The 20,653-nt window shown below is 57.2% G+C and overlaps 6 protein-coding genes across 6 annotated transcripts; 2 read left to right on the top strand and 4 right to left on the bottom strand.

Annotated features, from left to right (window-relative positions):
- The first annotated feature begins 26 nt into the window (after window positions 1-26).
- On the top strand, window positions 27-2,739 carry J3D65DRAFT_638184 (LMBR1-like membrane protein-domain-containing protein). The gene is made up of 2 exons (XM_066801592.1): window positions 27-627; window positions 677-2,739. Exons 1-2 carry the CDS (start codon window positions 290-292, stop codon window positions 2,562-2,564), a joined length of 2,226 nt encoding a protein of 741 aa, XP_066651438.1. The 5' UTR covers window positions 27-289; the 3' UTR covers window positions 2,565-2,739.
- An 826-nt stretch (window positions 2,740-3,565) lies between these two features.
- J3D65DRAFT_638189 (ras family-domain-containing protein) lies at window positions 3,566-4,966 on the bottom strand. Its single transcript, XM_066801593.1, has 3 exons — window positions 4,656-4,966; window positions 4,527-4,590; window positions 3,566-4,471 (listed from the first exon to the last, which is right to left on the bottom strand). Exons 1-3 carry the CDS (start codon window positions 4,737-4,739, stop codon window positions 3,807-3,809), a joined length of 813 nt encoding a protein of 270 aa, XP_066651439.1. The 5' UTR covers window positions 4,740-4,966; the 3' UTR covers window positions 3,566-3,806.
- A 1,499-nt stretch (window positions 4,967-6,465) lies between these two features.
- Window positions 6,466-8,116, top strand: J3D65DRAFT_120510 (uncharacterized protein). Its single transcript, XM_066793823.1, has 3 exons — window positions 6,466-6,574; window positions 6,643-7,151; window positions 7,255-8,116. The coding sequence occupies exons 1-3, from the start codon at window positions 6,560-6,562 to the stop codon at window positions 7,979-7,981; spliced, it is 1,251 nt and encodes a 416-aa protein (XP_066651440.1). The 5' UTR covers window positions 6,466-6,559; the 3' UTR covers window positions 7,982-8,116.
- A 1,474-nt stretch (window positions 8,117-9,590) lies between these two features.
- Window positions 9,591-11,062, bottom strand: J3D65DRAFT_120564 (uncharacterized protein). Its single transcript, XM_066793824.1, has 3 exons — window positions 10,913-11,062; window positions 10,471-10,840; window positions 9,591-10,194 (listed from the first exon to the last, which is right to left on the bottom strand). The coding sequence occupies exons 1-3, from the start codon at window positions 10,984-10,986 to the stop codon at window positions 9,835-9,837; spliced, it is 804 nt and encodes a 267-aa protein (XP_066651441.1). The 5' UTR covers window positions 10,987-11,062; the 3' UTR covers window positions 9,591-9,834.
- A 3,806-nt stretch (window positions 11,063-14,868) lies between these two features.
- J3D65DRAFT_638202 (inositol phospholipid synthesis and fat-storage-inducing TM-domain-containing protein) lies at window positions 14,869-16,000 on the bottom strand. Its single transcript, XM_066801594.1, has one exon. It carries the CDS (start codon window positions 15,965-15,967, stop codon window positions 14,936-14,938), a length of 1,032 nt encoding a protein of 343 aa, XP_066651442.1. The 5' UTR covers window positions 15,968-16,000; the 3' UTR covers window positions 14,869-14,935.
- Window positions 16,001-19,127: 3,127 nt separating this feature from the next.
- Window positions 19,128-20,535, bottom strand: J3D65DRAFT_638208 (uncharacterized protein). The gene is made up of 3 exons (XM_066801595.1): window positions 19,915-20,535; window positions 19,588-19,852; window positions 19,128-19,526 (listed from the first exon to the last, which is right to left on the bottom strand). The coding sequence occupies exons 1-3, from the start codon at window positions 20,172-20,174 to the stop codon at window positions 19,389-19,391; spliced, it is 663 nt and encodes a 220-aa protein (XP_066651443.1). The 5' UTR covers window positions 20,175-20,535; the 3' UTR covers window positions 19,128-19,388.
- Between the last annotated feature and the right edge of the window lie 118 nt (window positions 20,536-20,653).

Consider the following 20,653-nt stretch of genomic DNA (forward strand, 5'->3'; position numbering starts at 1 on the left):
TGCTAGCGCGTGCCGTGGTCCCAGGTCGAGCAGATGGACCTTTGATGACGCAACCCTACGCCGGTCTTGGCATAGTGTCCGCAGCCTCAAGCCCTGGTCCAACCGTTGCTGTTTGCGACTGGATGTACTCTTGAACACCTTTGCCTCTACTCTGCGCCCGCTGCTCCATCGACTGCGAATCCCCACTCTCGACGCCGACCTGCTACACGAAGCGATGCCTGCGCGACCGCTGCGCTAGACCTGTCCTCGAATCTCCTCCGCCTCCCTTTCCACGTCATCCGCTTCCACAATGGCGAGCTCGATTCCAATCACCATAACGGCTCAAAGAGCTTCCTCGTCGGCCGGCTCGAACGCCTTTTTCGTCGTTTCGCTGTCCATCATCTGCCTACTCGTCCTGCTGCTACTCCGCTACTACCTCCCGCTCCGCAAGACCCCCGCATACCTGCTTGTCCCCGTGTTCCTGGCTCTTGCGATCCCCGCCAGCATTATTCTGCTTGTCCCGATCGACCTTGGAAGTGTGAGGGGAGTGAATGGAGAAGATGAGGGTGGCAGAGGCGTCTGGCTTCCTGGGAGAGCTCTGTTGGTTTGCTGGCGCATTGGATACTGGTTGACGTTTGGCTTGACATGGTACGTTAGGATATTTCTGCGCCATGATGTCGGGGCTAACATTTGATAGGGCGATTCTTCCTCTGCTAGGCGACTATAGCGACGCTGGATACCTCTCTCCCAGATCGCGCTTCCTCTATTCCCTCCGTTCGAATGGCCAATACTGGGCCATCGTCCTTGGCTCCGGCCTTCTCGTCGCCATCTACTTCTTTTCCTCTCGAGGCTTCCACTTTACAACCTTCAAGAGCTTGGTCATGGCTTTGGCGTATGCGTGGGGTCTTATTCTGGCCATTTATTTAATGGGCCACGGCCTCGTGTCTCTTCCGAGACGGCTCTGGAGGACTGCCAGTATTGCTGAGCGGCTCAAAAGAATCCAAGCTCATGCGCCCAAGGTTCATGAGAAGCTTGAAGATGCCACCGACAAGTTGGCGGATTATGAGCAGCAAGTAATGCAGCTGAGAAACAAGAGGAATTCTATTCCAAAAGAGTTTCAGGAGTGGATAGAAGAGCTAGTGGATAGCGCATCTTTGCTCGAGGCTCAACCTTCGACCCGGACCAGCACCCGCACCAACATCCCGGCGGTCATTACCGAAAAGTTCCTGGCAGACTTGACTCGACGCCTCAAGCGCGCACGTCATGCCAAACTCCGGTTTGAAGATGAATGGGCTCGTCTAGTATCTGACGCCGTTTTTACACAAGCCATCTTGGACGCGTCAACGAATAAAAGGCTTGAGTCCACCGCTGGTACCGCCTTTCACCGCGCAAATTTCTGGAGTCGCCTCGGCCGCCGCATCCTCAATCCACGTTTGAGGTACCATCTCCATGCTCACGTCATTCCCGCCTTCTACTACGCTTCGGCCACCTTTTTCGGCCTCGCCTCTGTAGCCGTTGTCTGGTCTGAAGTTACCAAATCCCTTTCCACCAAGGTCAACATCATCAGCCGCACTATAGTCCACCATCCTTCTTCCACAAACGGAAAGATTGGCTTTGCAGGACAGTGCATTGCTGCTCTTTGGCTCTGCTACATGGTCCTCTCGGCCCTCTACTCCATCACAGAAGTCAAGATTTGGGGCAACCGGGCACTCGTCCGCCGTCAAACGTATTCTGAGAGTGCATGCTGGTACGCATGCCAAGTGGCCAAGCTCACTGTTCCCCTGGCTTACAACTTTGTCACCTTCTTTGACAAGGAGATCGCTCAGGAGACTGTCTTTTACACCTTCCTCGGCTCCCTCATCAACTTGACTCCACTGGGCGCCGGATTCTCCAAGTTCTTCCCGGCCCTCATTCTCATCCCCGTCGCTGCGGCGCTCTTTGGCCTTTACGGCAAAGCCAAACGCATCATCGGACTTGGAGAATACATGGAAATCGGCGACGAGGATGACAACGATGCCGACAACTCCTTTTCCGGCTGGCGCGAAGGCCGCTCTCTCATCGACCGTGAACTGCACGGCAACGGGCTCTTGCCTGCTTCCACGCTGGGCGTGGGACTGCGCAACTCGTCGCCGCGCAACAGCTCGTTGAACTCTTCGCCGTCGGAGACTCCATCCCGCGCCCTCTCGCGGTCTCCCGTCAACCACATCGCGGCATCGACCCCAGCATCCTCCGCGCCTGCGCCGTGGCAGTCTCGCTCGTCGCTAACCCCCGCCGCGGCAGCCAGTTCCCGCCCTGCTGCACCCACCACCACTCGGGCAGCGGAGCGCCACGCCGCGCCGCCACCGCCTCGCTACAACGACGACGAAGGCGACGACGGCGAGACCAACTGGTTCGGCGACTTTACGCACCGCGTCAAGAACACGCTCGACACGACCGACTTTGGCGTGCCCAAGTGGATGAAGATTGACGGCCGCGACGAGGACGGCGAGAATGCGCTAACTCGCCTCTTTGGCGGTAACAGGAGCGGTGGTGGCGGGGGAGCATCTGGGGCAAGAGGCGGTGGAGGGGGTGTGCGTTTGTTGTAGGGAGGGTTGTTAATGGTTTGATTGCGTTGTTGGGTTTTGGCGTCCGCATGGCGTGGGGTTTCGACAGTAGGGTGGAATCGTGCGGCATTGTATTTTAGATATCGCGAAGGGACGGGGCGGGCATCGGCGTTGGATTGAATACCTTAGGACAGTTGCAACTATTATCAATTTGCACCCAGATGTGGATCAGGCTTTATGTGAAGGTTAACCATGCAACTTTGCTATTTGCTAGCTCGTGAGTGCTTTGAGTGCTCCCTCCTTCCTGTCTCTTGAAGGACGTGGACAGTTGGACTGGTTACGCACTCGTTGGAAGCATGGTATGAGATGATATGGCCGTTCGACGAGCGCCGGACTGTTTTATGGTTTGTGGTTTTTTCTTTTCTTCTTTACTTTGCTTTGGTTTGCTTTTTGCCTTTATTTTTCCTTGCCGCTGCCACCGATGTAACAAAGTACAAAGAACATGTCGGCAGATGGGAGTGTCAAATCTCTTGGGGCTTGGAGTCTGTGGGGGGAGGCGAGTGGCTTGAGGAGTATCCGTCCTGCCTGCTGTTCAACCTCGACGAGTCCGTGTCGTCACTCTTCCATAATCAAAACGCCAACCAACCAGACTTCTAGACCAGGAGAGCGGGCAGCTTGGTTGAGTGTGAGAAATGCGTAGATGCTGCACCAGATATCTTGGGAATTGGAGGATGGTTGGCTTTCGACAAGTGCCAAACAACATGTTAGCGTCATTGTAGCCTAGTTGAGTAAAGATTCTGTTGAAATCAGGATGATGTTGCTGCAGTCGGTGGGATAGGCTACATATCTTTATGCCCGAAGTTTTCGAATAGCCAGCTCTTGAAAGCCGGAATGATATCCCTATACCGTCCCTGTGCCTTCGGTCTTGATCGTGTCCGATTCTGAAAAGGGAGGTCAAGAACGCATCGAACATCCTACGCAGGCGCGTCAATACGTCAATGGCTCCAATTGACTGTTCACAAACCAAATCAACTCCGATTATATTCAAATCATCAAAAGGGGAATCCATTGATACGCAAGACTATTCCACACATGTCGCCCCACCACTTATCAGCCCTTGCCCGTATCGTCTCTGATTGTACTGCGTCTGGATCGTGAGAGTTTGCCGCCCGCTTTACACACCTACCTACCCATTGACCAACCAATTCATCAGCCAGACAACGACAACAAGACCGCCCGTTGCTCCTGGTCTCATGACAAGAATTATTCCCAACCGCAAACCAACTAGCACGCGCAGCCCTCCTTTGGCTGCGCATCCCGCTGGCTGGCCAGATTTACCCTCGCGCTGTCTTCCTGCCTTCCCAGGTTTGTCTGGCCGCCAACGCCGCGGGGGCCCTTTAGGCTGGTCTCTGGGATGGCATTGGCAATGGCGGTGAAGACTTCGGTGACGTTTTGGCCCGTCTTGGCCGACGTCTCAAAGAAGAGCAGGCCCTCCTCGTCTGCGTAGGCCTTGGCCGTCTTGGTGGCGACCTTGCGGGCGCCGGCGTTGTCGTCGTCGTCGTCTTCTGCTGCCGCGGCATGCTCGGCCGGTGCGGCGGCAGTCGACTCGCCGCCCTCCTCGGACTCGCCCTCGGGGGTTTCGCTCGCGGCGGGCTCCTGCGATGCCGGGGCTGCGTCTTCCTCCTCGACGCCGTCCTCGACGAGGTCGGCCTTGTTGCCCACGAGCGCAATGACGATGCCCGGGCTGGCCTGGCGCTGCAGCTCAGCGACCCAGTGCTGGGCCTTTGTGAGGGACGAGGCCTTGGTGATGTCGTAGACGACGAGAGCGGCTTGTGCGTTGCGGTAGTACATGGGGGCGAGGCTGGCGAAGCGCTCCTGCCCGGCAGTGTCCCAGATTTCAAACTTGATGGTTCGCGTGGGGAGGTTGCATTTTTGGGTGAGGAAGGCAGCTGGGATCGGGGTCAGAAGGATTGAGCTGAGCGGGAGAGGATTGGCTAGACGCACCTCCTATCGTGGGCTCCTTGTTCTCCTGAAAGTCGTTGTTCACAAAGCGCATAACCAGGGATGACTGGCTCCCCGTTAGCATGTCCTCATTCGGCGTTGGAATCCGGCGGGGCGGTCGGGCTGGCGTACTTTTCCGACGGCAGCTTCGCCGAGCAGCACGAGCTTGACGCTGCTGCTGGGCTTGGGGGCGGCAGCGGCTCCAGAATCGGACATGATTGATGTGTGTCGACGTGGGCGGAAAGTGTGGGCGTGGGCGGGATGGTTGCGGCCTTGACGCGCGCTCAGCACAGGCGGTCAACGGAAAGTCAGGTCAGCACGGGGCCGGGGATCAGCGGAGCGGTGGTTCGGAAGGATGGTAGGATAGGTTCACGTAATGCGTGTCGCACCACTTGATGCGGACGTGGCGAGGGACGAGAGAGTTGGGGAGGAAGGATTGGGGATGCTTGATAGAGGTCGGGATGGAGCTTGGCGACGATGGCGATGGCGGGAGAGGAGGAGCAGTCACGTGATTGGGCGGCAGAATGCCCCGGGTGCCGTCCAGGTGCCGTGGCTGCGGTGCGTGGCTGGTGGTGGCTGTGGCTGAGGTGGGTGTGGCAGTGGCGGTGAGGGCCGGAGGACGGACGTGGAGGAGAGAGGAGGCAGCCAGACAGGCACAGGCACAGGCACAGGCACAGGGAGTCGACCGGAGGCAGTCAGGCATCCGTCGCTGCTTGCATCTGATGGTCTGCATTCTTTGGTGTCGCAGCCAACCTAGACATCATCGACAGATCAGCGCATTAAGGTTTGCAAGCACGCGCGGCTCGATCCTGATCCTTGGGTTCCGTCTGCATGTTTGGAGGAGAATAATTTTTTTGTCGAGCCAGAAGAGCCACAGATCGCGATTTTGGCCTGTCGCGGATTGCTTTTGTTTTGATGGCACAACAGGCACGAGGGCTGGGCTGGGCTGGGTTCCCCGGCTCAATGCAGCCGCGCCTCGCGCACCAATTCTCGCGAGGGGGCCAGCAATGATTTTGTCCGTGGCAAGCAGCGCTTATGCAGCGTCGGTACTGTACCTGCGCGCTGTCCTCTTTCAATTTTTATTAGTCCTGCTCACAGCTCACATTGCCGGCGGCGATCGAAAGGCCGGGCGGCACTACGTCAAGTTTCCCCACAGTGTGCGGGGGGGGGGCCTGGACAGCTGCCAACCCAAAGCCGGGCGCGACCTGACGAGGACTTGAGAGAGAGCGAGCAGAGAGGGCACAGCACAGTCCACCGGTTCATTGCAGCCGTCCGCGTCCGCGACCGCGACCGCGACCGTGGGCCATATCTTCAATCTATTAGTTACCATCGGTAGGTAGACTGCGTTGCGCTGCATCCAGATAGGCAGGGGTCGGGGGTGATCTGGGCGCGTGCCGCCGCCAGAGAGAGGCGAGAGGGACGGCTGCGCCGTACGGTGCCGTATTCATGCTCTCCCTCAGTTGTATGTATGTAGCCAGGAACGCGAGGCCCTCGCCAACAAAGAAAGTCACAGAAATAACCAAATGCACTTGATTGTCAGTGCAACGTGCGGCATTCCTGGGCTGAGGCTTGCTTTGACTGCAGGCCGGCCTCAGCGCCATCCGATGGCATCGCGAATAGCAATGGCGCTATGCCCATCAGCCATGTCCATGGCTTGGCTGGTCACGCTGGCGCCGCCCGTCAGTCCACCTGATTCATCACCTCTCCCAGGCGCCTGGCCGTACACCTCCACTCCCGCATCCAGCCCTCGCCAGAAACACGACCTGTCCTGTCCTGTCCACATCTTTTTGTTTGCTTGCTCTTGCTCCGTCTCCGCTCCGCCTTCCCTGTCACTTGAACGCTGCGCATTCCCGAATCACCTGCGCGGCACGGCCACTGTGCGGGGACGCTTCACTGTATCATCTCCATAATTTTTGGCCCGCCCTCAGTCCGACGCATCGCTCCCTATCTCCTGGATCTCGACAACCTTACTCTCACCATCCCTCGACTCTCCCCTTTCCCTCCCTTCTCCTCCCTCAACCTTCTCATCTCTCACCATGACGGCCACAAGGGTATGTTTGCCCATCTCCCGCCCGCCCCCCCCATCTTCACCCTGTCGCTAACCCTGAAACCCCCCCAGGAAATATCGCGCTCGGCCAACTCGCACCGATCTTCGATGGCCACTGTAGCCTCAAGTTTACCTTCCCGTCATTCGCACTCCAGAACTTCCAGCTCTCTGTCTTCCTCGCTCAACCCCACCCACCGCGTCTCGCGTCGGAAAAGTGTCTCCACCGCTGCTGCCAGCAACGTCGCCGCCATGGCCGCTGCCGTCGAGTCGTCCTCGGCCCCTCGGAGAACGAACAAGTCTACCCTGACCCCTCGCGGCCCGCAAGGCTTTAGCCACGCTCCTAGCAGCGTTCCAAGTGGTGGTTCAGGCTTCATGGGTCCCGCCAGCCACGCCAAGGGCAGTGCCGTTGCTGACGGGCCCCCACTCATCTCGCTCGACGACAGGAACAACAAATCCCGAACAAGACGAGCCAGTGAGGGTTCGCGCGCCAAGGAGGGGGGCAAGCGTGCAAGTGGTAGCGAACTTCGCTGTGAAAAATGTGGTAAAGGGTACAAGCACAGCAGCTGTCTCACCAAGCATCTGTCAGTATTAACCCTCGTCCGCATACCTTCACACGCCGGAGTTTGAATGCCCTTACGAGGACCCGACCGCTCTCGATTGAAATCACTCGTTGACGCATCACAGATGGGAGCACACGCCCGAATGGGCCATTACCTCGAAGCTGCTCATCTCGAAACATCAGCAGGTGCAATTGCTCGAGGCCGCCTCGGTCCTGGTCAACATGAACCACGAGGCCCAGGCCGAGTCGGTCAAGGCGAGCGAGAGCGACCAGTCGTCGGCCTCGCCCGATGGTTCGTCCTCCGACTATCGCGATGGCATGAGCTCGGCAGAGACGACCCCACCGCCTCAAGGCGATGACTTGGCCGGCTCGTTTGGGCGGTCCTTCCCCGACAAGCGATTCAGCAGCAACAGCAGTGCCTACTCGCAATCCTATCAGTCGAGCGCGTCCATCTTTTCCGAAAGCGTCCCCAATGCTTACTACCACGACCGTCCCACCACATCGGGCACGTCGACGACCGTCTACGACGATGAGGACCAGGCCGACTTGGCTGCCGCTGTCGGTCTGCTGAGCTGCAGCTTCGGCACGCCACAAAGCAAACCCGTCGTGCTTCCGCCAGACGTGCCGCCCGTACCGCCCCTCCCCGCGCGTTTTGCCGGCACCAGCTTTGGCTCGACCGCCGTTGCGACCCCGCCCGGCGAGCACCAGTACGCCACTTCGATGCGCTCGTATTATGCTTCCCGTCACAAGGAAGAAGATGTCGACATGGACGACGACGACGAAGACGACCACCGGCGGCGCGGTCGCAGCGATGACGACGACGAGGGCATGTTCGGTCGCATGGAAGAGTAAAATCGTTCGTCGGTCCGTCGGCTCTGTCCTCGGTTCGTTAGCTTTGTTTTATAAACAAAATTTTGGATCCTAGCTCCGCACCAGACAACCCTCACCTCTCCGGCACCGAAGAGAAGACTCGTCGTGCGCTCGCTTTCTCGGGCTGCTGCTCGGACGTGCGAGGACACATGTAGTCTTCGAGGTTAAAGTGGGGAGGCGGGCTCGCGTCGAGCAAGGATCCTGTCACATTCAGCCTGTTCACTGTCGTTGTATTTTCCGTTGGCGGCATTTTCAGGTGTCGGTCATTGTCACAGCAGCTCCAGTCGCTACCGGAACTTTTTGTTCTCTTGTTCTTGTTGTCTTGTGGATGATTTTTTGCTTCTCTTCGCAATTCTTACTTGGACACACACAGCCGCTGTCGGTCATTCCATCAAACCAAACCCACCCACCCCCTTCTTGGTCATTTCCAACTTGTCGGTTACGCGGCTTTTTCTGACAGTGTGGAGGCATAAAGACAAAAGCGTTGTTGTCGGTTGAGGGAAGCGAATCGTCGTAAGGGAGCAGTCGGTTGTTGTCGTCGACTCTCGGTGGACCAAAGAGCGGCGGCGGTCCACGGTGACGAAAGCGCGAGCGAGAGGGAGCGGCGCCTTTGGGAGATGTATATGGCGGTATGAATCAAGCGGATGAGAGCATGCGAGTCGTGCAAGTCATGCGATGGGTGAACATGAGCCACAACCACTGCCACAGCATCTGCAGCAACCTGGGGTCGTCAACGTTAGGGATCGCTGGGGAAAATGCGGATAGCAGCGTAGGTCGATAATATAAACCAGCAAGGCGCGCTCGTTGACGTCGCCATTGTTGCCACCCAGCTCCCGTCCGTCCATCCACACCCACATATACCCGCTCATCATTTTCAAGTCCCTCCCCTCCCCTGCCCCCCCACACGCCGCCCATCACTCTCCCCCTTGGCGTGCCCTTGACTCCCTGCCTGCGTGCTTCCCTCCCCTATCGGACTGTGTTCCGCCTCCACGCTCCACGCCCCGATCGTCTCCCTCCCCCGCGTCGTCGTCGTCAATGTCAGGTCAGGTCAGGTTGCCTCGACGGGCGCCGCCGCTGCGCCGGCTTGGAATGCGGGTGAGGGTGGCTGGCCTGGATGGCATGGCATGGCATGGCGATCAAACTAACCGTCACTGGCCGCCCTTGGAGGACGACATGTAGGTTGGTAGGTACCCACTCGGAGGTGTATCATGTACGCAAGCGATCGTCGACGTTGTGCCCTATGGACCTACAGCAACCCTGCCCGCCTCTCTCTCGTTTGCGTTCCTGGAGGAGAGACCGCTGGCTGACCGTCTACCTGGCTGGTTGTCATTGGAGACTCCTCAGGCAGCTGGATGAGTTGCTGGGCATATATCCACTCTCGACACAATGTTTTCCAAGAGTCAAAGAAGCTGCTACGGCTGGCTACCTTATAGGCAGCTGCTGCTACACCCGACCGCTCGCTCGCTCGGCTACGTTTGGCATGGGGTAGGTAGTTGTCGTTGGTTCGGTCAGATTGCACTGGACGCCTGGAGCAGGTGAGTAGGTACCTTACCCTGGATGTTCTTATCTTTGCTATACAACAGGGCGTGGATGTTGGATGCCGGTGTCGAAAGGAATTGCCTTGTTGTTCTGTCTGAGTTTGACTTTGCTCTCTGCTCTACTATTCTGTTGTAAGGTAGGTACATAACTATTTCATGTCATGTCAATTTCTTTCGTCCGTCCCCTCTTCTCATTCATGTCTACTTCCTCCTTTCTTTCTCCTTTGCCTTATCGTCCGCGCTGGAATGGAAAAGAAGAGCTACAGCACAATCACACTTCCCCTTGCTCCTCTCACTCTATTGTCCAACTCGTCCATCCATCCATCCGTTCACTCCTCTACCGGCGACTTCCGCCCACCAGCAGAAACCAACAACGACCAAGAAAAGAAAAGAAAGCACCCGATGACGTACACATACATCCGTAGGTCCGCAGCCGGAACCAGGCGCCCGACATCGTCGCAGGTGGGTATCCGCAATGACGTCGCCCGCTATCGGTGGACCGCCGATTTGCCTGGCCGTCCCGATGCGCATCGTCGGAGCGCCGGCAGGGGTACGAGGGGTGGGGCGGGGCGGGCGCCTGGGGTCATCCGTCGCTGTGGTGGCGGCGGTTTTTCGGGCCGGCTTTTTTTTTTGTGCGTGGGTGTGGTTGTGGGGTACCTACGGTATGTTGAAGCTGGTTTGTTGGCGATGGTTGATGGGCGATGATGATGGTTTTGTTTTGGGGTGGGGGAGATTGTGTGAAGAAGAGAAACCTGAGGAGTGGATTCTATGCTGTTTGTATGGGGAAGGGGACTTGTGGTTATGAGAGAGCTATCATTGAGGTGAGATGAAGCTTTCTTGAGGAAGAGGTGATTTTTCTCTTTCCATCTTGATTCCTTTCCTTCCCTTTTTCTCCTTCCTCTTTTGTAAAGACCTTTCAGAAGGAACACGTACCAGAAGAAACACGCATTTCTCAATTGGCGGTCCAGCATCGCTGCTCCGGTAAGTCTGCCTTCTCAACCCTTCCAAGCCCGCATGCTCCCTGAGCTTGAGCAACCCCCATCCACCAACCCCTTGAAACTGCGAATCCTTCCAGTCAATCGCCGTCTTTGTCGCAGTCGCTTCTGTTGTTGTCATGTGGCACGATATGCCTCGGATTGTGAGTTGTGGGTGTCTGTACCACGCTTTCTTAGCCTGCCTCCTCGCTTGCTTGCCCTTCCTCTCGCCCTCGCCCTCGCCCTCGCCCTCGCCCGTGCAACACATGCTCCGTTCGTCCCCAGCTTTGCATGACGCAATTGGCCTGCAGCATAACAACGCGCCGAGTCTTCCTGTGCCCTTGACAGTCAGGCTCCTTTGCTCAGAGCCAAGCCGCTCTGTGGTAGGAAATGGAAGGTACCTAGGCATGTACGAAGATAGACACTCACACCGCCTGGCCCAGTAGAACCACGGAAATCGTACCTTGGACTGCATCTACCCCTTGTCATCTGCCCCCCACACCAACCCCGCTCTCCGCGCCGCTGTTGCTTGCTCGCTTGCCGCATTCCACGGCCCTGCTTGCCGAGGTGCAGAGACGGTATCGGTATCAACTCTACCGATGTGTTTCCATTCTTCCGGCGGCATTGGTACGATTTACTTACCCCTGCCAAGTGGGCGGATGCCCCAGCTTTCTGGGCCGGCCGTGGGGTTAGCGTGGGGAGTAGTGCGGACGTGGAGACGACGACGCTCTGCAGGCGACACGCACTGGAGTTACATACAAGCTGGGCGGTTGGCACACCGAAGACAGAAGCACCAGAAATTCCTGATGGACTTTTGGTCGAGATGAGTAGTGCATCAGGAGAAGAAGTCCACCCGTCCCGAGAACGATACTGCTGGCACCATCAGCATCTCTTGACACCGCCCTCCGGTTCCCCTCCGTACACGGCGAAAGGAAGCGTATCCATCATCCGATTCAATGCTTACACAGCACACACAGCCTCTCGCTCGTTCGCTTGCCAACTCAACGTCCACCCAACTCGCCTCATCTCACCTCCGCCATACGTGTGCCCTGTCGGCCGACGCGGAGCCCGTCCACATTTCCATTCGTTTCCTGCAACAAGACATGTAGACGTCGATGTCTTCTCCGCGCTTGAAGAAACACCGATGCCAGCCTCACGCCAACATCCCAACTTTTTGCTCCGACTGCCCTATCAGCCAATCCCCGTCGATGTGAAGGTATCCCTGCCCTCCATTGTTCAGCCACCTCACCTTGCAGGCTCACCGCACCGCCACCACACACTCGCTCTCCAGTCGTCCAGCGAACATCCACGTAGCTGCGTATCGGTAGGTACCTGACCTTACTTTGCCCAGTCCGTCTGTCCGTAGCTCCCGCCGCCAGCGTGCCAGCCTCCCGCTGCGCCTCCCGCTCAGCTCAGGCTCCAGTCAGGAGGATGTCACTTTTCAAGGTTCCCCCTTCATGTCTTCCGGAGTCTCGGTGTCAATCAATGGGTGAGGCACATACAGCTACGCGAATTGCGACCTCACATATTCACATTGTGAGCGAGCTTGAATGCTCCGCATCCCTACGTCCCTCAACGCCAACCACCGTCAAATTTCTCCAATTCTTTTTTGGGTCGTGTGCGGCGACATGTGACGACAACACCAACCCCATCCTCCCCGCCCCTTGGCCACCGCTTGGCCCTTCGCTCCAATAACCAAGCGCCCAAATCGAGCGCGCCAAGCGAGCGGGGGACATCCAGTCGCAGTGTACCCGGCTCGGCGTCGGCGGAGTGCCAGTGTGTCTTGGTCTGCGATTGATTAAGGCACTGGCCGGCTTACTCACCCACCTACCCTAGGCTGCCTATGCTGCTTAGGCACCAGAGCTGCACTGTACCTAGATGCCGCATTGCTGTGCTGGACGACACTTTGCACGGCTGTTGCCGGCGCTTTGGCGGAATTGTGCTGGTGGGTATGTCGTGGCGGCTCTTCCGTATCGGACGTGGATACCGCTGGGGAGGCTGGGAAGTGTTGTTTCTGCGGGTACCTAACCAGGAAGTCGATGGCTGAAGCGAATCGCCGCACAGCTGGCGGTAGGAGCCGGAGGACGGGGAGCTCACCTCCGTGGTCTGCACGCCTGCTGTACTGGATCGGCGCAATGATAGGTGGTCTTGGGCAGCCTAGCGGGGCGGAGCGGAGCGGAGCGGAGTGCTGTGCTTTTTCCGCTTTGGGCTTGGTGTGTTGACAGCATTTATCCCTATCACTTCCTCCTAATAGACCGATAATTCATAGGGAGCATTCCTCCCTATGACTCCAACCAAGGGTAGACTCTTAAGGAGCGTTCAAGCTCATCGCTTGGCGAGAAGTAGGCCGCTCAGGGACCGTTCATTCACATCACCTAGCTGGAAGTGGCCCGCTCAAGGAGCATTCATGAACATCACTTCAGCCCCCAAAAATAAAAAGTGGATAGTACAGACTCTTAAGGAGCACTCGTGCGCATCACTTCAAGCAAAATAGTGGGCAACTGTCATGGAGCATTCATCCACATTACTCCAGCCAAGAAAGTGGGCGACCGTCAGGGAGCATTCATAACCATCACTTAACCTAAGAAAAGCAGGCGATTGAAACGCACAGGGAGCATTCATCTCCCATGAAATTAACCAGTTGTGCACGGTCAGGGAGCATTCGTCTTCATCACTTACCCAGAAGCAGCCCTCTCAAGGAGCTTTCACCTCCATAACCTCATGGGCAATAGAAACGCACAGGGAGCATTCACGCCCACCCGTTCAAGCCCATTCTCCCCACAAAAGAGAAGCGCCAGCAGCGTTTCGAACACCGGTCCACCGACCCTCCTCACCGCATTCGGAAGCTCCAAAAGGCAAAAAGATCTGGCGATCGTACCACCGCGCCACTAGTCTGATGAGCTGGGACTTGGTAGGCAGTAGACGCGGTGGGTGGGGGTGTTGAGGGAAGAGTGAGCAGATAATGTGATATATATACCTGTGCGCTGGGAGATGGAAAGGAGAACGGATGCGTGTGCATTTGAGAGAAGCTTTAAGCGCATATTCAGACTACCACGCCGAGCACCGAGTAGCCGCAGCTGGCTTCCTTGACAGCGCGTCTTCGGCATCAATGCAGCGCAGCGCCTCTCTTCTGTTTCTGGAATCCGGAAAAAAGTAACGCGACGCAGTTTAACTTGAACCCCCCAGCCTCGTCCTATTCCAGCCCATCTCAGCCCAGTCCAGCCCAGTCCAGCGCGGGCCGAAGCTCAACTCAGCTCAGCTCAGCTCAGCTCAGCTCAGCTCACTGATGCTTAGCTTCGCCTCGCTTCTTCCGGACACACTCAGATAGCACACTCAGATAGCAGCAATAGAGTTCCCCCGGTGGGCAAACGACAAGGTGAGGTAGGGGTCGGGTGCGAACAGTTGGACCGAGCGCGCGGTTACTTGTCCGCCCGACAAGGTTTGCGAAAAGGTTCCGAAGGTGCGGTGCGCCGTATGCAAGTATGCTTGTGTATGGGGCGATGGCAAGGAGGGAAAAGCGGAGTCTGAACGTACGGGGTGCATGCGGGCGTTTCGATTGTTGGTCTGGGGGGAGGAGATGGGCCGATGTGTATGTATTGTACTGTATGTGGTTCGGGACTTTTTGACACGATGGGACAGGAGAGGTTTGCGGCACGAAATGCACATGTGAGGCTGTGAGAGAGTGGCCAAATGTAGGTTAGAACGGATGGACGCGCGCGAGAAAAATTGGAGGTTGGGTACAGCTCGAATGCGCAGACACACCTGAAGGATAGACATGGACGGCGGTCTAGACGTCAGTTCAGCAACAAGCTCCAAAACACCAAAAATTTTGTTTTCGACAGTGGCTGGCTGACCGGCAGGCGGGCGGGCGAGCAAGCGCGTGCGAGGTGCATCGCCGCTCGCTCCGCAGAAAGGCCCGGCTGCGATAGAGTTTGCTGCTCGTACGGCCTGGAAGGGGGACGTTGGGAGCCAAGTTCGGCAGGCCGTCTGCTTGTGGAGGACAGAGACGAAAGTCGGGCAGAAGGAGGCTGTAGGGAACCCCCTGGTTCACTGGGAGAGGGGGGTTTCGGACAGGGATAAACCCAACTCTGGCATGTCGTGTTGAAGAAGGGCCAGGTGGGTTTGAGCTTATGTGGAGTTGGATAGAATTGATCACCATAGGATTCGCGCAGCCTTTTCTTCAGTGTTTCATGGAAGAGTGATGATTGCCCGTCTCTGACTTGGGTCCTTGCTCAAGTCGGTCCGTCCCGAGCAGCCGGGATGGATGAGGATTAGCATGCACTTCTTCACGCCAACTGGGATCTTTGCATAGTCAGCATGCGGCAAGTTGTACCAACGCTCCAGTCATTGATCTAATTCCTTCCTTGATGCTGACCAATCCGATGCTCTTTCTATTCGTATACACATCTCGTTGCCCGACCTTATCATAATCCTGGCATGCCAATGATTGCCCTCAACGCAGGGACACCTCTTGGGAGAAAGTAGACAGCCCAGATGGTCATCCACGCGACCAAAAGCCCGGTAAACTTTTCGAACCAGGTGTGGAAAAAGGCCGCAGTCATGAGCAGCATCCACCAACTCAGAGTCATGACAGCCAGCGCAGCCTTGACTCCAACTCCCGGATCTCTTTCGCCGACCTGGTTGGCGTTGTCCGCTCTGGCCTCCGCTGCCGCAGTCCTCACTTTGCCATCATCCATGACCACTCTCCTGCCGTCGCGAAGTCCTTCGGCCCGCGTGACTGGGGGAAGAATTTCAAACCACAGCAGCATGCTTCCCAAGATGAGCAAAAAGACGTGCCCGCTGATGTCGTGTCCGCCTTTCCAGGCACCACCAGCGAGCTTGCACGTGGCAGCTGTAACATATTCGCGCGTGTCCGACATGGTCTCTCGCGCTTCGGGATCCCTCACCAATTCGCATTGTCCACCGGTGAATCGGAAAAGCGTATCAATCAATGGTGGTCCAAAGCACCACTGGGTGACGAGCACCCATGCCAGCGTCACCAGGGCCCAGCGCAACAATCCACGAAAACGGCGGGGAGTCAGAGTAAGCCGCATCGGCGGGCCAAGCGAAGGATGCGTGAACAAGAACAGGAGAGTGGCAGCCGTTGTCCAAGCCCAGCCCTTTTTGACAAAATAGACGTTGAAGATGTTTTTCTTGGTTGCAAAATACGACGGGGCGACGTCGACCGGGTGAGACTGGGTGGCAGCACTGTAGGGTGTGTTTCGCGTCGTCGGCGAGATGATGGAGAAGATGGAGCCGAGAACGAGTGTCGCGGGGTAAATGGAGAGAAGGAGGAGCTCGAGACGCGTCGGGAGAAAGGGTGAACGCGCAGCGGGTGAGGTGCGGAGAGGACTGCGGTCGTGTTTCGAATCGTCCATGGTGCCAGGTTGGCTGCTTGAGGAGGAGGTGGTGTCGGCGACGCCTTCGTCGGGAAGAGGGCGACGCCTGGTGGACATGATATTGCAAGATGGAGGACGTTTCTTGTTTGTGAGTCGAGCGCCGTGATGCAACGCGAAGTTTCCAGTTGGCGATGACGTCGACTTTAACTACATCACGTGACTAGGCACGTGACCACCTAGCCTCCATCAGATTACTACTCCGTAGGATGTATCACGACGTTTTGGGCCTTCCGGCTTCATATCTGATGCATCTCCCCAGGCCGCGCCTGTGTTTCGAGTTGGGGCTGTGCATTCATGCCTCCAACTCTCAACTTCAAACCTGCACCTCAAGTCAAAGCGGTTGCTCGCCTCGTTCCGCCAGCCGAGCCGCTACAATGCCCAACCACAATTCGCCGGGGCACCTGTTCGGCTGTTGATGAGGGCATCTCTGGCCTTTTCTCGCACGACTCAGGAGATTGCCGGGCACAAGGCCTCTATGGGCTGAACACGGGCACTAAATCTCCTGAAAATCGGAGCCATGGCCACCAACTCGGGCCCACTCGTCTCGAACGTCATTTCATTGGGTGGATGGCGGCGGGAGCTTGCGGCTTCATTGTTCGTAAAAGCTTCTGGAAGTAGCCTGGCAGCGTTCTTGAAGCTCGCTTTGGACGGGCCGAATCTCGTGTCCACCAACGGTTGATGTGGCGATCGACGCGAGAGCCGTTCTGCGCATCTGCCCTACACGCTCGGGCATGGAGCGTTTGGCTGAATGGGGCATAGTAACATGTTCTTCAAATGAGACGAGCTGCTCAGTGCGTGAACAACTGACTGCACCGGCCGTATGGAAAGGCTCAGGCCAGCTTCTGGAAGGGTGATGGAAACTAGAAACACGCACGGTGTTGACAAGAGGGTTGCAGTAGCCCTGACTCTTCTGATGCCGCCCAAAGCACGCCGACTGTTCAGTGTCAGCGTCGGACAAGGTTGCGGCAGCAAACCCTATCTTTGCCAATGAGTCGATACGACGCAGTGATGTCAAACATGTAAAGGATTCGAGAAATTGGCAAACCGGATTCGCAGAGTGGCATTGCGTTGGAGCAAGGGAAAGAAGTCTGCCCAAACGAGGTGGTACCTTCGTGGCCGCTGTATATCCGAGTTCAGGGGGGCGGTCAATCATTTGGGAAGGCTCTACGTCAAGACTCTCTTGATAGTCGACCGACTGCGTTTGGCGGTGGAGGCTTGTGTAGCTGTGCAGGGCGGCCGTTTACAACCAAGGTCATTTGGCCAGCCGGAAGCAGTCGAGGCATCTGCGAGGTGTTCCACGATTGGAAACGGCATGTAGATTGACGAACAGCGGCTACTGTACGAAATTCCCGGTTCAAAAGTCCATCTTTTTCTGGAGCCTAGCCTGGCCCTGTGCAACGGCCGTCCCGCGAAGGCGGCATCTGGATCCGTGTTCCCCGACGAGGCCAGGTAGCACAACAGCTTGGTTCCCTGCCGGTCCTGGGACTCGTTCAGTCTGGCAATGCGAGATGCAATCAGTGGTGCGTGGGCGTTTGGCAGAAAATTCTAGACGGCATCCCGCGAGAAAACAGCCGTGCATCGCAGATTGCTCCACTGGGCCACCCGTAATTTGTGATGATCGTGGGGGCTTGCTGGGGGATCAAACGGGCTGATGGAGACAAACGGCCGCTCTGTAGGATCGGCGCGACAGTCAGGGGAGACCCAGGGAGGCAGGTGAAGAAGGCAAGCTGGGACTCGAGTGAAACGTCAGCGCAATCGTTTCTCCAGCTGCGACGCAAGGTCGAAGAGAGGTAGTTGTCGGTAGAGGCTGAAAATGGACCTGGGCTGGCTGTAACGTTGGCGGTGCATATGCACGACGCCTCCTTTTCACACTCCACTTCCCACGTGTGGTCCGGGATGACGTCTGCTGCGAAGTTGATCGCTTTTTGCTCATCCCTGTGTTCGCTTCCGCGCGCTTGGAAGGACGATGCAGAGCTAACGAAGCCTCCGAACCGTTCGCAGCGCTTCCGCCCATCCCCGCAGCGCAGCAGGGCTGAAGGGGAAAGGCTGATTGACAAGGGGAGAGCAGGAAGAGAGGAAAAAAAAAAAAAAAAAAAAGAACCAACGACCCCAAGACGCGCAAGGAACCCGGTCCCAAAACAAGCTCTCCTGGCCGCCCAACTCTGCCCGTCGGCGTCGCTCGCTGCCCGTTGATTGCCCGTCGCGGAGTCTGATCCGTTCAAAAAAGTTATTGCTTCACAAACATGCCCAACACCACCCCGTTAGACAGGCTGAGCCTGAAAGTGGCAGCGTCTCGAATGATGGAGCGCCAATTGCTGCGTCATGTTTCAGTAGTGTGCCGTGGGTCATGTTCAACCGCTCTGATTGCCGTCCGAAAATGAGACCGATTCCTGGGGTAGATTCGCAAATGGCGCAGTCGTCAGTCAATGCGTGGTGGTTTGCATGTCTTTTGTTTTTGTTCCTGTCCTGCCTTGCAGAGAGCCTTGTCGGAAGGATAGGCGCAGCTTGCTCCGCGGAAGGCTTGCATGCGCATCCGCAGTGGGTGCGATCAAAAAAAGAGACTGAGATCTGAGGACAAGAATGTGACACGACAAGGAAAAACCGGGTTGGGGATTGCTTTTTTGCTGAAAGGGCAGGGCAATGGTTGACGCGCGTTGGTTTGCACGGCGGCAGACAGGGCACCAACAGACATGGACGTGACTCGCAAGTCGAGCTGCCAGCAACCTTAATGCGGCCTCGGCTCGGACTCCTGATCCGCGCCTTTAGCCGTCCGCTGTGGTGTGCTCTGACTTCAGGCACGGGGCGCGTTGATGAAGAGTCCAACGGTGGTGAGTAAGGTAGATACCTGAGGTGGGCTGCTAGCCACCACGGCAGCCAGTGGGCAGGCCAAGCCGCCGTCCAGTGCTCGTCTCGTCGTCGCCGCCCAAGTCAATATCAAGACATGTCGACCTCAGCCAAGTGGCTTGCCGCTGGGTGCCAAACAGGATGCGACATAGACATGTTCCGTTCGCTGCCATAGCATCAATGCGCCGGCGCGGCGAGAGCGTTGTTCATGCCAGGTACGATACGGCAAGCCAGGGGCATCCCTCCCGCTGGGACTTTTGGAACATCTGTGCCGTCGATCCCCTTGCCAGAAATTATGGCTTCTGCGCAGCAGGGTCTCCTTTGAAACAGCCCGAAGAGCCGTCGGCCGGCACGTCATGTCATGTCGCTGCGAAATGCGTCCAAATTTCATTTGTCTCTCGCTTCCCGCCAAGTGCTTTTGGCCCAGGACCAGGAAAGGGGGCCTTCTCTATAACTACCCGCGCTGCCCTTTCTCCACCCGTTCTTGGATTCTACTACCTATCCAAACCCACCTCACCTCGCCTCGCCTCGCCGTGTCTACTCTACGACACTCCCGTCCGTCCGTCCGTCCTCTTCGCCCGGCCAAGTGCCCCCTTTGCTGCCTCTCGCCCTTGGCGCCCACCTCTTACACCCACTACGCTCTTGCTTTGCGCCGCGGCACCACCACCCCGTCGTTTTGATACTCCCGCACCAGCCCGGCTCTCCCTCCAATCCCGTCACTTGGACACCCTCGCACCACCCTACCCCCGGCTATATTTCCCACTCCTGCTTCGTAAGTCTCAGCTCCGGCTGACGGCCCTCTCTCGACCGGCTGGGCGCTGACCTTTTTAAAGCTCGCCTTCTCCGCCATCATGATTACTCGGGAATCCTCCGCCATTGCGACCAACATGGGCCGTGGTGCCTACGACACGACGGGCGCGCCCAAGCCTCCTCCGCCAAAGAAGAGGAGATGAAGACCGACTCCCCACCAATCGTCTCCCAGCAATTGCTCTCCAGCGCCTCCTCACACTCCGCGGGCGTGGGTGATTTTTTTCCGTCGTCGCCGCTGCGAGCTGCCCGTTGCTGGCCGGAAGCCCGAGGGACGGCTGCTTGTGAATCGTAAGACTCGGTTCGCCTGTCAAGCGACGACACCTTGCATGCTGACGACTATCCCTGCGCAGGCGAGCCGCCTCCCTCGCTCCCGTCTACCCTTTTTCCTCCTCGTCTCCAGCGGGCGCCTCACTTTGACGGCACCGCCGCGCTTCCTACGATCTTTGTAATACCACCACTTGCGAATACCTTCCGACATGTTTAATACCCCACATCGAGCGATTGTTATGCTGGCGCTTGCTGCATCGGCCTCGACACGAGACGTCCGGCCCTGTATTACTATTTTGGAGGCGGCCCTCCTTGCTTTTTTCTCATGCCAAAAGTGTTTCATCTGGCGTTATATTAGATGATTGGGGGTTTTTGCTCACGCAAAGGGATACCAAAATTCGAAGTTGGTTCTGCTGTTCCAGTCTGCACGCACGCATTTTGCTACTTGGAGCCCGATTTTTGGACCCAACAAGGCATAGACCTGAACCACCGGGGGACTGGCGCACGGCGCAAGAATGATGGATGGAATGGCGCTGAACAACGGCCAAGGCATTTGGAGCAGGCGTGGCTTGCTTGCTTGCTTGCTCGACTTGCTACATAGCCACTCTGGAAGAAAGTGTATTACTAGACTACTCTACTTTTGGCGCACACCAGGAGGCGGTGAGATAGAAACATGGAATAATCACGATTTGCATTCTCGGCAGCAAACAAGGGCTCCTTGGAGAGAGGTGATTGATCCTCGTACTGGCGACTGGACCCCGGACCGTGGGCCCTGCATGGTGAGGTGGTTACACACAGGGCTGCATCGGATGGGTGCTCCCG

The sequence above is a fragment of the Phyllosticta citribraziliensis genome (genome assembly GCF_038025025.1).
Source record: "Phyllosticta citribraziliensis strain CPC 17464 chromosome Unknown J3D65scaffold_12, whole genome shotgun sequence".
Taxonomy (NCBI): Eukaryota; Fungi; Ascomycota; class Dothideomycetes; order Botryosphaeriales; family Phyllostictaceae; genus Phyllosticta; species Phyllosticta citribraziliensis.

Bases quoted from the DNA above. Each gene is read 5' to 3' on its own strand.
- J3D65DRAFT_638184 (XM_066801592.1), top strand. From the start codon at position 290: ATGGCGAGCTCGATTCCAATCACCATAACGGCTCAAAGAGCTTCCTCG. The intron at 628-676 runs GTACGTTAGGAT...AACATTTGATAG, and splicing joins TTGACGTTTGGCTTGACATG to GGCGATTCTTCCTCTGCTAG.
- J3D65DRAFT_638189 (XM_066801593.1), bottom strand. From the start codon at position 4,739: ATGTCCGATTCTGGAGCCGCTGCCGCCCCCAAGCCCAGCAGCAGCGTC. The intron at 4,591-4,655 runs GTACGCCAGCCC...ACGGGGAGCCAG, and splicing joins GCGAAGCTGCCGTCGGAAAA to TCATCCCTGGTTATGCGCTT. The intron at 4,472-4,526 runs GTGCGTCTAGCC...CCCCGATCCCAG, and splicing joins CAAGGAGCCCACGATAGGAG to CTGCCTTCCTCACCCAAAAA.
- J3D65DRAFT_120510 (XM_066793823.1), top strand. The intron at 7,152-7,254 runs GTCAGTATTAAC...GACGCATCACAG, and splicing joins AGCTGTCTCACCAAGCATCT to ATGGGAGCACACGCCCGAAT.
- J3D65DRAFT_120564 (XM_066793824.1), bottom strand. From the start codon at position 10,986: ATGCAGTCCAAGGTACGATTTCCGTGGTTCTACTGGGCCAGGCGGTGT. The intron at 10,841-10,912 runs GTACCTTCCATT...GGGCACAGGAAG, and splicing joins CTATCTTCGTACATGCCTAG to ACTCGGCGCGTTGTTATGCT. The intron at 10,195-10,470 runs GTACGTGTTCCT...AACATACCGTAG, and splicing joins AGAAATGCGTGTTTCTTCTG to GTACCCCACAACCACACCCA.
- J3D65DRAFT_638202 (XM_066801594.1), bottom strand. From the start codon at position 15,967: ATGTCCACCAGGCGTCGCCCTCTTCCCGACGAAGGCGTCGCCGACACC.
- J3D65DRAFT_638208 (XM_066801595.1), bottom strand. From the start codon at position 20,174: ATGAAACACTTTTGGCATGAGAAAAAAGCAAGGAGGGCCGCCTCCAAA. The intron at 19,853-19,914 runs CTGCGCAGGGAT...ACCGAGTCTTAC, and splicing joins GAGCGAGGGAGGCGGCTCGC to GATTCACAAGCAGCCGTCCC. The intron at 19,527-19,587 runs CTTTAAAAAGGT...GCTGAGACTTAC, and splicing joins ATGATGGCGGAGAAGGCGAG to GAAGCAGGAGTGGGAAATAT.